The sequence below is a fragment of the Nannobrachium achirus genome (genome assembly GCF_963921795.1).
Source record: "Nannobrachium achirus genome assembly, chromosome: 24".
NCBI classification, from domain to species: Eukaryota; Metazoa; Chordata; class Actinopteri; order Myctophiformes; family Myctophidae; genus Nannobrachium; species Nannobrachium achirus.
Window position 1 is genome coordinate 6,019,856 of NC_137831.1, and position 17,066 is coordinate 6,036,921.

At 48.1% G+C, this 17,066-nt stretch overlaps 1 protein-coding gene across 1 annotated transcript; it reads left to right on the forward strand.

Annotated features, from left to right (window-relative positions):
• Window positions 1-3,133: 3,133 nt before the first annotated feature.
• Window positions 3,134-11,614, forward strand: LOC308279914 (putative ribonuclease ZC3H12C; the record flags this gene model as incomplete). The annotated part of the gene is made up of 5 exons (XM_080720135.1): window positions 3,134-4,131; window positions 5,871-6,010; window positions 7,694-7,928; window positions 8,890-8,996; window positions 9,978-11,614. 5 exons carry the CDS (start codon window positions 3,134-3,136, stop codon window positions 11,612-11,614), a joined length of 3,117 nt encoding a protein of 1,038 aa, XP_080576261.1.
• Between the last annotated feature and the right edge of the window lie 5,452 nt (window positions 11,615-17,066).

The window sequence follows — 17,066 nt, forward strand, 5'->3', positions numbered from 1 at the left end:
AGTGGCTACTTCCGATACTCTCCGTTCGGGAGCATCCGTTCCAGACTCTATATAGCATTCGGAGATAGTGGAATAGTTGTCTGGCTATGCGAGACTAGGTTACGTGTCATATCTACCATGTGCAACTTCAAAGCCTACAAGCGAAACAGAAATGTAATTGTCAACAACACAATTCAATCGTTAATCGCAATTATTTGAGTGACAATTAATCGTCATTTAAAATGTCATAATAGTAAGGGGTAGCTCAGGGGTAGAGAAACCGTTATTAGAGCACGAAGGGTTCCCGAAGGGTTCCCAGTAGTCCTTGGGCAAGACTCTGAACCCCTAGTTGCTCCCGGTGAGCAGGTTGGTGCCTTGCATGGTTTCCTCCGCCACCGGTGTATGAAACTATGAATGTGTGCGTGAATGGGTGAATGTAACGCACAATCTATGTAAAGCGCTTTGGATAAAAGCGCTATATAAATGCACCATTTACCATTTATTTACCAATAGTGACAGCCCTACATAGACAGGTGTGGGTCTTCCTCTTGACTCATTGTTCTTTAGTACGTCCACATAGGCAGGTATGGGACGTCCTCTTTAACCACAACCAGTGGAAAAGGGCTCTGTGTCCTCGGTGAGAGTGGGCGTCCCACAGAGTGACTCTTACACCCCCACTGGGAACGGCCATATGGACATGAACTGTCTGTTAGAATGCCAGGGAGTGTGTGTGTGTGTGTGTGTGTGTGTGTGTGTGTGTGTGTGTGTGTGTGTGTGTGTGTGTGTGTGTGTGTGTGTGTGTGTGTGTGTGTGTGTGTGTGTGTGTGTGTGTGTGTGTGTGTGTGTGAGAGAGAGAGAGAGAGAGACAGAGTGAGAGGGGCTGGGGTGTGGTATTCATCAGTTCTAACGGCTGTGTGTGTTTTAACAGTCCACCCCACCCACCCACCCTCTCATATGAGTGTGTGTGTGTGTGTGTGTGTGCGTGTGTGTGTGCGTGTGTTTGTGGGTGTGTGTGTGTGTGTGTGTGTGTGTGTGTGTGTGTGTGTGTGCTGTGGTGGTCCTGTAGTTTGAAAAGGCACGCTGGGGCCGGGCTGAGAGGGGAAGGGTCCATCAATTAGTAAAAATACCAAAAGTAAAATAACTCATTTTGCAGAAAGTCCCCGGTTTCAAGTTTTCAAATGTGTGAAAAAATCTTTTGAAAATAGCAGCTCTACAAGCTCCCAAATGTGTCGCAACACGATGCATTGTGAGCTTGTAGATCGGATATTTTCAAATGGCCGAAAGTATAAGGCTAAAGAGGTTTTGTAATGATAATTTAAATCTACAAAGTAAACAGAAAATAATTGTAGTGGAGTAAAAGTGCAATATTTGCCCCTGAGATGTAACGGAGTAGAAGTAAAAGTATTGGAAATACTACCTAAACAAAACCTCAGTGCTTGAGTAAATATACTTAGTTACTTTCCACCACTGCTGTTAGCCTGAGCTCTCGGTGAGAATCGGCGTCCCGTCGGCGTGGATGACGGAGAAGAGAGATTTACCTACGACAACAAGCTGCCAGAAGGACAGATTATCCCGCAGTGACACTGTGTCTCCTGCAGGGGGCCATGCAAACGCCCTGTTGTTTGAGGAAAATGCAAGCGGCAGGCACACACACACGTCATACACACGCACACTGGCACACACATACAAGAGAGAGACTCACACACAAACTGTAGCTGCATTAAAAGAGCATTATTCTCAGGGCAAGGTCTGTTTTTGGCCTTATTTTGTTATCAAGTGGACTGAAGCATGGAAGCAAGTTCAGTGTAGTCGTTATTGTCCAGTGTTTCTCCAATGTTTTGCACCTTTCTGCTTCCATTTTCAAAAACCGATTAACTTGGATCTGTTTCTTCTCAAATCTTTTCATTTACTGTACCTTTGGTTGCCTGTGCAGTTTATCTAGGATGTTTTATGGTTGTGGTATCAGAGGTACCTTAGAGAAAAGCCTGGTAGATTTCAAAAGGTTTTTAGTCTTTGCGGTGTCAGCCTTGGTGAGCAGGATCAGACAGTGACAGTATATCCCTCATTTCAAGAAAATGCTCAAATGTCTCTGACTTTAAAGGAAAAATAGGCAAGCTTGTGTCTACACAAAAACATTCCCCCCTCCCCTCTATGACAGGCATCAAACAGGTAGTTGTCTTTGATGCTTTCATTGATTTGAGAGATCACTAACGAGCACTTGACACTTTTATGGCCCATTCAATTACCTTAGTGCACAACCCCTTTGAAGTTCAAAGGGAGCAATTAAGAGCTCTGGCTGAGCTCCCCCTGACAAAAACGTCCCTCCGCTGTTTCTGTTGACATTTAATGTCAACATAAAGAGTGGAACAGAACAGAAATACAGCCAGGGGATGTGTCTTTCTGCAAGGAAACACTCCAGCACAATAATATAGTTACTAATGAAGGGAAATGACTGCTAAACATGTATTGTATATCGTCATTGTCGGGTGGAAACCTCGTATCTCCAAGTTTAAAATTTGTACATTCTTTCGCAAAGTAAAGCCCTGCTTCATCATACAAGGCCGTCGCGCAAAAGTAGTGAAAACAGCAGATCTACAAGCACACAACGCCTCGCGGTGCGAGGCGTTGTGTGCTTGTAGATCGGCTGTTTTCACTAGTTTAAATCATTTTTAAAATGGTAAATGCAAAACGAACGGTTTTGGACATACAAGGCTTTCACCCGACAGCGACGATATACATATATATATTTTTAATTGTCTTAATGTTACCTATTTTTCCTTTAACTGTGTTTTCTCTCTTTGCAGGCATCCATGACAGACACCGTGTGAGAGGGGGAGTGGTCAGCATCCATGAGAGACACTGTGTGAGAGGGGGAGTGGTCACTGTGTGAGTGGGGGAGTGGTCAGCATCCATGACAGACACTGTGTGAGTGGGGGAGTGGTCAGCATCCATGAGAGACACTGTGTGAGAGGGGGAGTGGTCACTGTGTGAGTGGGGGAGTGGTCAGCATCCATGACAGACACTGTGTGAGTGGGGGAGTGGTCAGCATCCATGAGAGACACTGTGTGAGTGGGGGAGTGGTCAGCATCCATGACAGACACTGTGTGAGAGGGGGAGTGGTCAGCCCAGGGTGCTGGATGTGCGTGACACACCCATGGGCCTGAAGGACCATGCGGAGAGCGGATCAGGCCACATCTTACACCTGGAGCTGGGTTTGGAGTACCTCCACATAGAGGGGGGCGACCGGCAGGCTGGCCCCGACCGGCAGGCTGGCCCCGACCGGCAGGCTGGCTCCGACCGGCAGGCTGGCTCCGACCGGCAGGCTGGCCCCGACCGGCAGGCTGGCCCCGACCGGCAGGCTGGCCCCGCCACGGGGCCCCCCGCCATGGAGGAGCTGGAGGAGGAGGAGCGCTCCACGGCCCCCTCCAGTTCTCCTTCTCCCGGTAAGGAGGCCACGGAGGAGGAGAAGGCGGGGCCGGACGCGGATCTCGGGTTGGGGTCTGCCAATGCTGTCGGTGCCGTGCCAGGCTGGCACCCAGCCAGAGGGCAGAGCGGTGGCTCGGCTCCGGCAAAGAACGGCCACCAGCCGCTCTGCCGCGCCCAGTGCGTGGACCTGGGCACCGACGGGCCACCTGATGACCCGCCCTTCAAACCGGAGCCTGACCCGGGCCCTGACGCCGCACGCACCGCCCGGTCCCGACCCGCTTCCCCATGCGAGGGCCCGGCTGACCTTCCTCCTCCTCCTTCCCCCACCCCGGGTTCCGGTGAGGCTGTGGCGGGCGTGAAGGACTACCAGGCAAAGCTGGAGTTCTCCCTGAAGCTGGGCTACTCGGAGGAGACGGTGCACCAGGTCCTCTCCAAGCTGGGCCCGGACACCCTCATCAACGACCTGCTGGGGGAGCTGGTCAAACTGGGCACCAAGGGGCCGCAGGACGGCCCGGCGCCCGCGGCGGGGTCCACCACGCCCTCCGTCTCCTCCGCCTCGTCCTCGGACTCCTCCTCCTGCGGCTGCTCTGACTCCCTGGATGGCCAGCGGTTCTGTTCTGACTCTCTGGAGGTCCAGCGGTCAGACTCACCCTGCCTGACCGACGCTCTGGGAGACCAGGACAACCTGAGGCCCATCGTGGTGGACGGCAGTAATGTAGCCATGAGGTGAGCAGACCTTCAACACTTACGTTGCGTTCAAACCTGAAGCAGTTTCTTTGTTTCTAGTCGCTTCAAACGCTTCACTTTGGTTGCGCTGGTCAGTGGCGTTGGAAAAAATAATATGTCACGTCAGAATCAAGATCCCAAAACATTTCCGTGTCTCCGGACAACATCAGCGCTGATTGGCTGTCAGGACGCAATGGGTGGAGTCGGGGGGAAGCGAAGGTCGCTTCAGTTGGATTTTTCCAACTGGGGGCGAAGATACCGAAGCGACTGGATGCACCGTTCGTGCCAGCCCGTTCGGATGGTACGGGCATCGTCTCGTCTTTGCATTCACTTTGTATGTAAAGTTCAAATCATCCAGGTCTGAACGCAGCTTTAGACTACAATACTTGTGCCATACTAATGTAGATTAACTACCCAGACTTTTTCCTATTTTATTTATCTGATTTTTCGATGGCTCGTGTCGTGTGCACATTGTGCGCATGGCGGCTCCCATTCAAAGTCTTAGAAATAGAAAACAGGCTGTTTTGACCAAAAGTGCATTATGGGAAAAGAAGCAGAGATATATCCATGTTTCTGCAGCCAGGATGAATACAATTCAGTGGCCGCCGGAAGTCGCTGGATGTACTGTAGTATTCCGCGAGGCATCATGGGAAACTGCGTTTTTTCGCTCACTCCTGAGTCCTGGCTGCATCAGCTATATAACGGCACTTAACAGGGGGAAATGGTTGAGAGGCATGGGTACGTGTTAGGCATCCCATGTGTTAACACAGATTCAGAATCTGTGTTGTAGAGCAGGGTTAGGCCTGTGTTCTGAACCAGTGAGCCATATTCCAAAACATTTCAAGGGGCCACGGGCTAGTTGATAAAATGACATTACTTGACAAAAACACAATTTGTAATCAAAGTAATTTGCTACATTTTCTCTCTTTTTAATAATTCTGTGCAATTAGGATATTCCAGACAAACACTAAAACAAACTAATGTACATTTGCTACTATTTGTCTGGGTTGATATCTGTCCTGCTATCAAGTGGGATAACGTTAAAGATAGCTGAGCACATCTCTCTTTTATTTGCTTCACAATGTTATTTATGACTTGGCCCACATTCAACACAAATGGCTTACAGAAAATAAACTTGTGAAAATAGATAGTTATGGCTATGGAAAATGAAATAGAATCAAACAATCTACTTAAAATAGATTACCCAGACTGTTTAGCTACCAAATGGCTAATGATGCATTTGTTAAGTAGAGCTACAGTACTTTGATTTGCATTAGGCCTACAATGTAGTTTTGGGTATGCTAATTAGTCAGGCAGAGCCACTGGTAAAAAAAGGAGAAAAAAAAGCTTTCAAGATGTTTTGGCCATTATCTCTGGAACGTAAGGTCCAAGGTGATCAGTTTAAAGCTTGTTGGATGCGTGACTTCGTGGACATTACGCTGTTGGGTCCGCGGGCTGGAAGTGGTCCACGGGCCGGAGTTTGAGTATCACTGTTGTAGAGTATCATTGTTATCCACCTTGATTGGCGATTATATTTAATAATCGTCGGTTATAACAATTATTTTGATTAAATGTGGCACCCCTATTTGGACAGTATATGGTCTTATATGGTGGCCAGGTTCTAGCAACGTTCAGTGTTGTGTTGATGTTGATCAATAACATTAGTTTTAAAATTAAATTAAATGCACATTTCATCAAACTGTTTGTCTTAAACTGCTCTCTGTTTGTTGTTTATGTAGTCACGGCAACAAGGAAGTGTTCTCCTGCCACGGCATACAGCTGGCTGTTGATTGGTTCCTGGAGCGAGGTCATCATGACATCACAGTGTTTGTTCCTGCTTGGAGGAAAGAGCAGTCGCGTCCGGACGCCCCCATAACGGGTTGGTTACACGCACGCACGCACGCACGCACGCACGCACGCACGGACGGACGGACGGACGGACGGACGGACGGACGGACGGACGGACGCACACGCACACGCACACGCACACTCCATCATTATGTTCTTTACTTAAATCATTTAGACCTGAACACAAATCTGTGTCGCTTTAGTTTTTAACCACTTTAACCATTAACTAATCTGAAAAGCAGATCTACAAGCTCAGCTTGTAGCATTCTTTTGAAAAATCGTGAACATCTGTGCATATCTTTGACCATATAAGTGTCTTCTAAATCCTTATAAGGTTTTTTGAAAAAACTATGTTTCTATGTCAGTGGTGCTCAAACCTTTTCATGTCAAGGACTCCCAAAATTACATGTATTTGGCCGCGGACCCCCATCTCAAAATATGTTGTTCCAGGGATGCATTCAACATGATGTAACTTTACATGGGATTATCCAAACTGGACATTTCTTTCCCCTGATTCTATGACATCAATGTGCACCTTTTGCACCATCGATGGCCGGATCTGATAAATTTTTTTTTATTCTATAATCTTTCAAAAGTAATTAAAAACCTGGCACAGAGAGGTAAATAATAAATAAACATGGCAGTAAAAGTGTTTAACACATTTACTGCCGATTAAAAATCGACTTAACCATTTCCCTGCCACCAATTTTTTACACTTTTTTTTTTTTTTTTTTACTTTTTTTTTCCTAATTCTGTGTTGGTGTGAGATATGTCAAACCATACACCATATGAAAGATGAGAGTCTCTAGTTTCACACTTCATCGGCCGCCAGCAAATTTACTGCCACCATTAAACCATTAAATCCCATTGAGTCTCCATAAACTTCCATGTAATTCATAGTGCACGGATCGTGCACGCCCATGCTTAGATCATGCGCCACGTGTGTGCAGGCTGTTCACAGCTTTCAAACAAAAAAATCCGCTTGGAAATCCATTCAGGCAGTCATGAGATAACAGTGATTATGTTTTCTTCATTTGTAAACAAACATGGCCGCCATGTTTGAAAGATGGGGTTGGTATTTGGGTTAAACATGCAATTTCGCGATCGCGATCATGCCTAGTAGTTAGAAGGAATTCCATTTTTTGTTGTTGAAAAAAACATTTTTTTTTTTCAAAATGGCTGCCAACTCGGGCTACTCGGGCTACAAGTTACACTTACCTTGCTCCCCTCCCAGGCCAGGAGATCCTGTAACACTTACCTTGCTCCCCTCCCAGGCCAGGAGATCCTGTAACACTTACCTTGCTCCCCTCCCAGGCCAGGAGATCCTGTAACACTTACCTTGCTCCCCTCCCAGGCCAGGAGATCCTGTAACACTTACCTTGCTCCCCTCCCAGACCAGGAGATCCTGTAACACTTACCTTGCTCCCCTCCCAGGCCAGGAGATCCTGTAACACTTACCTTGCTCCCCTCCCAGGCCAGGAGATCCTGTAACACTTACCTTGCTCCCCTCCCAGGCCAGGAGATCCTGTAACACTTACCTTGCTCCCCTCCCAGGCCAGGAGATCCTGTAACACTTACCTTGCTCCCCTCACAGACCAGGAGATCCTGTAACACTTACCTTGCTCCCCTCCCAGGCCAGGAGATCCTGTAACACTTACCTTGCTCCCCTCCCAGGCCAGGAGATCCTGTAACACTTACCTTGCTCCCCTCCCAGGCCAGGAGATCCTGCGTGCTCTGGAGAAGGACAAGCTGCTGGTGTTCACGCCGTCGCGGCGCGTCCAGGGCCGCCGCGTGGTCTGCTACGACGACCGCTTCATCCTCAAGCTGGCCTACCAGTCTGACGGCGTCATCGTCTCCAACGACAACTACCGCGACCTGGCCAATGAGAAGCCAGAGTGGAAGAAGTTTGTGGACGACAGGCTGCTCATGTACTCCTTCGTCAACGACAAGTAAGAGAAGGACAGCCGGGAGGGGGGGGGTGTGTCTAAAACAAGATGATACATCTCAAGAGGTTCTGCTTTCAATAAATGTACCACATGTGTATATCTAAGCCTCCATACACTGCAGGGACATGCAGAACAGTGTGTGTGCATCAGTGCATGAATCCATTTCATGTGCAGGCTGCATCAGTGTTGAATTCCGGTCGTGCGCCCCGCTGCCCCATATCTTTTCTGAGCAGGGGTCACACCTCTCACGCAAACAAGACATGCATTGATGCGAAAACCCTGCCAAGTTCACACCTCGCCAACGCTTTAGTGTCACAACAGGGTGTTCTAACAAAGAAACGAGCCTGTATGCATATCAATAGACCTGTATAGTAGGTGTTGAGCGACGTGAGCGTGACGTCTCTAGATAAGCGACCCCCCAAACATTGAATCACCAATGCACCACTGGGCTGCATAAAGTTAGACTCAAGTCTGCAAGCACAGATATAAAGAGCTAGATGCCTCGTTCGCCTCTGCAGTTAATTGGAGCGATGTGCAAAAGTTCTAGTCCGGACTTCCTGGAAAAACTAAGGTAACGCTGTCAGTCAAAGTGACTACTGGCCAATCACAGTGTGTCTTTTCCGGGACTTATCCAAGGACCACAATTCAATTCAACGGAGCCAGTTCAGATGTTGCGCTGCTCAGCTGTTCTTACAGGCTGCATACGTAAAGACCAGCCCCTACCTGCCTCTGATTGGCTTACCGACTTCCGTATGTGTGACGCACGTGGAAGCAATGAACACGGAAGCGATGAAGATTCCCTTAGTTGCTCAATGCATACGGGCGTCTACCTTTCTATGTCTATGTCTGCAGGTCTCACCTTATTGTCCAAGTCGTTTACCTTGCTAATGCTGCCACCTAGTGGAGACACTTACAATCTCTCTCTCTCTCTCTCTCTCTCTCTCTCTCTCTCTCTCTCTCTCAGGTTCATGCCCCCAGATGACCCTCTGGGTCGTCATGGTCCCAGCCTGGACAACTTCCTGAGGAAGAGACCTGTCCTTCCTGAACACAAGAAACAGCCCTGTCCATATGGTGAGAGAGCGCACACACACACACACACACACACACACATGCACACACGCGCACACACACACACACACACACACACACACACACACACGCACACACGCACGCACACACACACACACACACACACACACACACACACACACACACACACACACACACACAGCAAATGTTACATTGCTTTTGGAGGAGCCGGTAGTGAGGCTCCCCAAGCCGCGTGGGGCGAGAATACATCGAGTTATCCTTCATCATGTCTCCTTTGCTAAAGTTCTTTCATCTGAATGCGTGACATCCTTTACAGCACATGCTTTTTTCTCCCGAGACAGAAATAGACGACCCTTGACAGAAATGAGATTTGGAATCATTTCAGAATGATCCCAGTCCATTATGAGAGGAAATCTGATCTTGTGATGCCACAAATAAATACACATAAAATGTAATCTGATCTGAGACGAGATTCTAAAACATGCGGGGCAGAGTGAATGGAGAGGGAAGAATATCCCAACAGTCAGATAATGTAATAAAATCAGCAAATAATTGTTCATCCAACATTCAAAATGATGGTATGTTATGAATCTGGGGCGGATATGGGATGGATTTTGGGTTTGTATGTATCTCAAATGAAAAGGTGAAATGGGTTCCTACTTTTCTTTTCTTTATTTATTTATATTTTTCTGTTTGGAATGTTTTGGACTGAATGTATTTATTTTTGTATGTTGTGCTGCACTGTACCGTAACCACAATTTGTATGTAAAATGTAATTAGCCAGTAGCTATGCCCCTCCCCTAAAAGCTTTTGTCCAATGCTAGCTTAACAACCGGCAGCTTGACAAGGCTGTTGCCAAGGCAAACCTTGGCAAGCAGGAAGTTATTCTAAGCAAGCATTGGACAAAAGCTTTTTGGGAGGGGCATAGCTACTGGCTAATTACAAAAAGAAATGCACAAGCAATCGATGTTAATTCTGATGTCCTTCCCCTCCTCTGTGCAGGAAAGAAGTGCACGTACGGCCACAAGTGTAAGTACTACCACCCTGAGCGCGGCACCCAGCCGCAGCGCGCCGTGGCCGACGAGCTGCGCGCAAGCGCCAAGACCTGCAGCGCCGCCAAGAACCACCAGGGGGACGCGGGGCTGGTGAAGAGCCACAGCGTGCCGGTCGGGGCCGGCGAGGCCACGAAGGGCGCCCCCAAGAGGCAGTCGGAGCCCAGCGTCCGAGCCATGTCGTACAGCGACGCAGAGGACCGGCTGATCGCCAGAGGCCGAGGGGAGAGCCACAAGGCTAGCATCTGCAGCGGCAGCGCCGCTAGCAGCAGCAGCGCTAGTAGCGCTAGCGGTAGCACTTGCAGCTTGAGTCTGACGGCGTCCCCGGCCCCGGGAGGGCCCCCGTCCGGCCTGGCCGTCCCCCGAGACCAGCCGTCCAGAGCGGCCACTCCTCACGCTCCCCTCCCGACCCCCGGCCACGAGCTCTACCGCCACTGCGAGTCCCCGGACCCCAGCTACTACTCTGTGACGCGGGCGTACCCCGCCCCGAGTCTGTCCTTCCGGCCGGCCCACGACTGCCGCTTCCCCGCGGAGGCCAGCGAGACGCGCCAACTTCACCCGGGCTCGGCGGGCTCCGAGTGCGGCAGCGACGGCAGCAGCTGCGACTCCTACGGGGAGAGGCCTTGTCCCGGGTGCGTCCCCCCCGACCCTCTACTGGAGGAGGGCCTCCATTACACGGACGCCCACAGCCGTCTGTACGCACCCCACCACCACCACCACCTCCAACCCCACAGCCTCCATCATCACACCGACTACACCGATATCCAACACGGCCGCTCCGCCGCGCCTCACGGCTACCTCGCCCGCGACCCGCCCCCCGACGCCGCCCCCGGCCCACCGCGGCCCCTGTACCCGCTGCCCCCTCACCTGCAGCACCCGCCGCTGGCCACCCGCTCCAGCTGCCCGGGCGACTACCGGCCCCTCCCCCGGGAGGCCGACGGCGGCGCCCAGCCGCCCGGCTCGCCCCTCCTCCCCCCGGGCCGCTGCCTGGAGCCAGCCCGGGCCGAGAGCGCGTCAGACTCGCGCCTGTACGAGCACCTGCACCCGCACCACCCCCACCCCCACCCACACCACCAGAGGCAGGAGGCCTTCCCCAGCTGGGACTCAGGGTACTACGGTCGGCCCCCGGCCCGCTACCACCAGCCCCCCGGAGCCTACCAGAGCCTGCCGGACGCGTGGCCCCCCTGGCCGCAGGACGGCTATGGCCAGCACCGCTCCTCCCACCCGGCCCTCCAACCCGCCCCCACGCACTACCTGAGCCACGCCCCGCACGCGCCCGTTGCGTCCCACCCCCTGCCGCCCTACCCGTCGCTCGGCCCTCGCCACTCTGTGCCCTCCCGCGCCCATCCTCCCTCCTTCGCGGCGGCCCATCATCATCATCATCACCAGCACCAGCACCCGGAATCCCCCGTGCTGCAGCGCGCCCCGCCTCGCTACGGCGACGCGCGGGAGAAGACGTACGTGGACCTGTGCAACATCTTCCCGGCGGAGCTGGTGGGCCGCGTCATGGCCAGGAGCCCCCATGTGACCGACCCCCAGCAGCTGGCCGCCCACATACTGGCAGAGAAGGCCCAGAGCGTATACTGAGGTCTGGCTGAGGTCATAATAGATACTATACAGGCTTACAGGCTACTGTGGTCATATGAAAGCTACTATACAGGCTACTGTGGTCATATGAAAGCTACTATACAGGCTACTGTGGTCATATGAAAGCTACTATACAGGCTACTGTGGTCATATGGAAGCTACTATACAGGCTACGGGGGCGGCAGTGGCTCAGGGGTAGAGAAACCGCCATTAGAACACAGAGGGTTCCAGAAAGGTTCCCAGTTCGAATGCTTCCCGGCTCCTCCAGAGTTAGTGTTGAAGAGTCCTTGAGGAAGACTCTGAACCCCTAGTTGCTCAGGGTGAGCAGGTTGGTGTGTGTGAATGGGCGAGTCATGGGTCAATATCTGTAAAGCGCCTTGGATAAAGGCGCGATATAAATGCACCATTTACTGAGGTCTGGCTGCGGTCAAATGGAAACTATGCTCAGAAGACTGGACCAAGCGCACTGCCAACGAGACGTGTGTGTTCAGGCCACGTATGTTTTAGCCTCAATTCCCAGGCTTTCATTCTCGTTCGCGTTCGGCTCAAGAATACAAAAGCCTGGGCTAACCAGCTGAAATGTCTGGCTAAGCAAGTGGGAGTCAACCTTCCATTCCTCCAACCAACCAGAGTGCAGGGGGGCGTCGCTCCAAATGTTGTGACGTCAGGGCTCTAAGCTGTGTGCTGTATGGGGGAGCGGGCCAAGGGGCGGGTGCACAGATCAGTGAACCAATAGGATCCACCGGGCTGTTTTCAGCGGGGAATTGAATCCGCCCCTCTAGACCAAAATCAGCCTGGGTTAGGGCAGGCTACTTATGTTTTGGTGTTTCCAGCACCCTCTGGTGGACGATATGTAAAACGGCATCATTACCATAGTTTTGCATTGCTTCACGGCTCAACTCGTAATGGTCAGACCAGTATATTCTCCCTTTGGGAGAAGGATTTGGGGACAAAGCACTGCTCCCCAGGATAACACGCCAGTCCTGTCCTCATGAATGATGGTTTTCCATTCTGTGGAAACATTAATGGACGTTTTAAGAAACAGAAAATCCAAGTACAGCTCTGGTCTCTGGATCAGTAGAACTGGAGCCATGTCTGATGGAGTGAAGGGTGACAGTGCTTTCAGGCTTGGAAGAGTTCAACACATGATGACTGATGTCATACCTTTTTATTTTTTATTTATATTAGACTTCTTTGTTCCTTTATGCATTTCATTCGCAAAGCACTTTTTTGTTTTTGTTTTGTTTTAAATTATTACTGAGCAAATCATTGTCAATCAAGTGTAAGGAGCATTATTTCCTTTTTGTTTTGTAATTGTTTACAAAGCTTTTATTTTGACAAACCTGTGGTTGGTATTATTTTTTTGGCAACATTGTACCTTGTACTTATGACTCTTAGGTCAAATAGTACTGGTAATAATTACAGTTCAGAGGTTGTGAGGTCGTTAAAAAGGGACAAAATTTAACATGTAAAACTAAAATAACGTCTGACTCTGCACAGACAGCTGCTGAATCTGCAAACAGTTACAACGTTTGGACCAACAGAGTGCATTTCCTCATTCCGACATGTCTCCTTTCCGACACTAAGCCTATCTCTTACCCTTACCCTAACCTTAACTTCTATGGAAGTGTTGCCACTCCGACAGTCTCCGAAGTCACTGTCGGAGTGACGACATGTCGGAATGTAGAGCGCCCCCCGGACTAACAAGTGGCCTTCCTCTGGTGCACCAGACTTTTTTTTTTTTTTTTTTTACAGTGGTCATAAAGTACCTCATGATAATGTCTCAAACACTGTACATCTCAATTTAATAGGCCACATTGAATCCCTCTCCTGGGCTTGGCCGTACGTGCTGTCAGTCATTATACTGTCACACGCTGTGAACCCCACCCACCTGGGACGCAGAGCGGATGAAAACCAAACGCTAAGAGTTAGTTAGCATATTATTTCCTAGTACTATTTGACCTGAAGGTCTGCTCACTGTATCAACCTCTCTGTTCCTCTGGTGATGTCGTCGTATTCACGATGATACAGTATAATAAGTGTCTGAATGACAGTCGTCTCGTTTGAGGCAACGTCAGTATATTTTGATCACAGTCGTAGCTATAGAGATGGGTGACTCTGTCATGTGTACCTTAGTTTTAGTAAGGGACTCTCTCTCTCTCTCTTCTCTCTCTCTCTCTCTCTTTCTCTCTCTCTCTCTCTCTCTCTCTCTCAATCTCTATAGCTGTCTAAATCTCAATCTCTCTCTCTGGCCCTTTCATTTGGGTGGACTGGGTTCTGCTACAGACGGAGCAGAACAGAACTAGCAGTAATCAGAACACGTGTCATGTATGTAATGTATTGTATATCAATGTAAATATGGCGCCCTCTCCTGGCTCGGCAAAGAGCCGTGCTTTTTGGCTATCAAGGTCCAATATAGTCTGTAGCAGAATCCCAGCAGAATCCTCGCTAGACTGAGAAAAACCTCGTTTGATACAAATTGTATCATTAAACTAAACTTAATGGCTGGTGTTATAATACAGTACATGGACCTGTTGATTTGTATTTATCAATCACTGTTGATGTATTGACTTGATAAAGTGCATTGAGGAGTAGAAGAGGGAGAAAAAAAGCCTGTTATATTCCAATCAAGATATTCGAACGTTTTTCTTTATCTTGCGGAAATGGCTAAAAGACAATTGTTTTTCATCAATTCCTTAAGAGTAAAAAGGAGTCTTACAGTATCTACCTACTATGTTTAGGTACAGTAGCTTGTAGTGTGTATGGGTCTAGGCTGTATAAGGCTGGCTTAAACTCTGACAATGTGCTCAAAGTCAGTGATGTGTGATGATGCTGCTAAATATGCTGTACGACACAGTAGCAAAGCAGTAGGCTAGTGGTCCTCAACCTTTTCAGGGACCCCCCCAGAATGATTTGAACTGGGGACCCCCCTAAAATAATCATATTTAAACTGGGAACAACCCCAAAATGATCCTATTTGAACTGGGAACCACCCCAAAATAATCATATTTAAACTGGGAACCACCCTAAAATAATCATATTCGAACAGGGGATCCCGCCAAATGAATCCTATTTGAACTGGCAACCACCCACAGTAATCATAATATGAACTGGGGACAACCCCAAAATAATCAAGCGCTTGTAATTGTAGAAGTTGATTTGGTTCCACAGATAAATAGTGAGAGGTTTGGATGCTCAGTTTCACTGTAGCCTACAGCTTTTTTTTTGCAAAAAGCCAAGCCAGTGATGTTCACTACAGAACAACCCAGTAGTTTTCCTTCTGAAGTCAAACTTGACAGATTTGTATGAGACATGTTAAAGTCAGAGCGTACAGAGGTGAGGTAATGCAGGGGTCATCACTATGTCTGAAGACTTGGCCTTAATTGTCCGTGGCTAATTTTAGATTTTACCTTTTTATAGTGTTCTTATTTCCATCATGAGACCCAATTACTGCATATCAAGTCTCCAGGTTTTCTTATGCCTCAACCTTAAACTTCTTTGTATTTTTAGTTTTTTTACTATTTTGAAAAAACATTTTACAATACTTAAAATAACCAATTTACATTGACACGTTGTGAGCTCGTAGATCAGCTATTTGAACTTTTTAAAACTGTTTTTCAAGATAGTAAAAAAAAAAAGAAAAAAAAAAAGGTTAAGGGATGAAGGGTAAGGCACCGGTGAAAATAGGGCCCTAGAAATCCACTAGTAGCCTTCTGGTGGTTCTCAAACGTTTTCTTTGCAAGGACCTCCATAACGGAACCATATGGAACCTTAGTAGGGTCCATTTGGTTCCACCTGAACCCTCTCAGAGTTACACACATGTTACTTATAGGGTCCATTTGGTTCCACCTGAACCCTCTCAGAGTTACACACATGTTACACTCATTCAGAACTAGTGCTTCATGTGTTTCTGGTATTATTGTTTGCTCGTTTTGTTGCAGACAATAATGACATTTTGGCCAACATCTCTAGCCCCCACAAGCCAGCATGGTGCTGACCCCTGCGTACATGTCCTTGTTTCTTTCTTTCTGTCTTTCTTATAGTGTGTGTATTGAAGACGTTCCTTCTCTGTGTCCTCCTGACACCGTGTGTCAGTGTGGGATCGCAGCGTGGGCCCCAAGTAATGCCTCTTCCATGGCCTTGTGCTTATAGTCGGGGGACATCTTCAGAAATAGTGTCATATCCTGGAATAAATTTCTTACCAAAACATTTCTTCACCAATGTGTTTGTAAAGGTGTCTAGTAACACGTCTCACAAAGACTGAAATTCAGTTTCCCTAGGAGAATCCTTGACAGCTGCTGAAAGTTGGGGTCCCATTAAATTAATTTACAGGATACAACGCATCAAAAATAAATATGCTTTAAGTAGCATGTGAGGGGTCAAACTAGGGGTTTTTCATGATTCTGAAACAATTGCAAGCATTTATTTAGCACAAAAAACATTCCTTGTGCAAAAAAATAAAAAAATAAAAGGCCTCACAACACTATGGTTTAGTGATGAGTCATCACTTATCCCAGTTTTGTGAGAGCCACCTTCACCCCAAGAAATGTTTTTCGTGCAAAACAAATGTTTGCAATGGATTCAGAATCATGACAAAACCCTAGTTTGACCCCTCACATTCTACTTAAAGCATATTTATTTTGGTGTGTTTTATCCTGTATAGTTAATTTAATGGGACCCCAACTTTCAACAGCTGTCACGGATTCCCTTAGGGAAACTGAAATTCAGTCTTTGTGAGATGGGTTACTAGACACCTTTACAAACACATTGGTGAAGAAATGTTTTGGAAAGGAATTTATTCCAGGACTTTTTAAGATATTCCCCGACTATTAACCACACATGATCCAATACTCTGAACTATGTTCAGCTTTACCTGCTAATAGAATGTGCATGCTTTGCTGTGATCTGTGGCCTTTGTGCATGGAATGTACTGTAATGTTTGTGCTTGGGTTTTTTAATTTTTTGAACACAAAGTGAGTGTGTTTACCATATAGACTGTAAAAATGTATGGACAGTGGGAAGCCATTGGCTTCTTTCTGGGTGTTTACCTGTGTGTGTTTCTGTGTCACGCCTGGCTTTTAAATGGTGGCGTTGTGACAAGTTGGTTGTGTGGATTTTCCTTCTCTAGGCTGAACTCTGTGTTCACAGGATTTGACTCTTTCTCTAATAATGATGTCATTATATAATACCATGTTTGATTTCATATCATATCGGTCATTACAGTGAATTGTATCATTATTAGGGCTGGGACTGAATACAAAATAAATAATCTAATTAATCATTAATCAGGCTTGGATTAATCTGAATGAATCGCATGTTTAATCGCATCTAAATATTTGAATCAATGAGTGATTTTTTTTTTATCTAAATTTTCCATCCTCTGGGTCAAGCAAAGCGCTCTGATCGGCTTCTTCCTCCATTGAGTGTGCTGGGGTTTTTTGTCTGTTGGTTG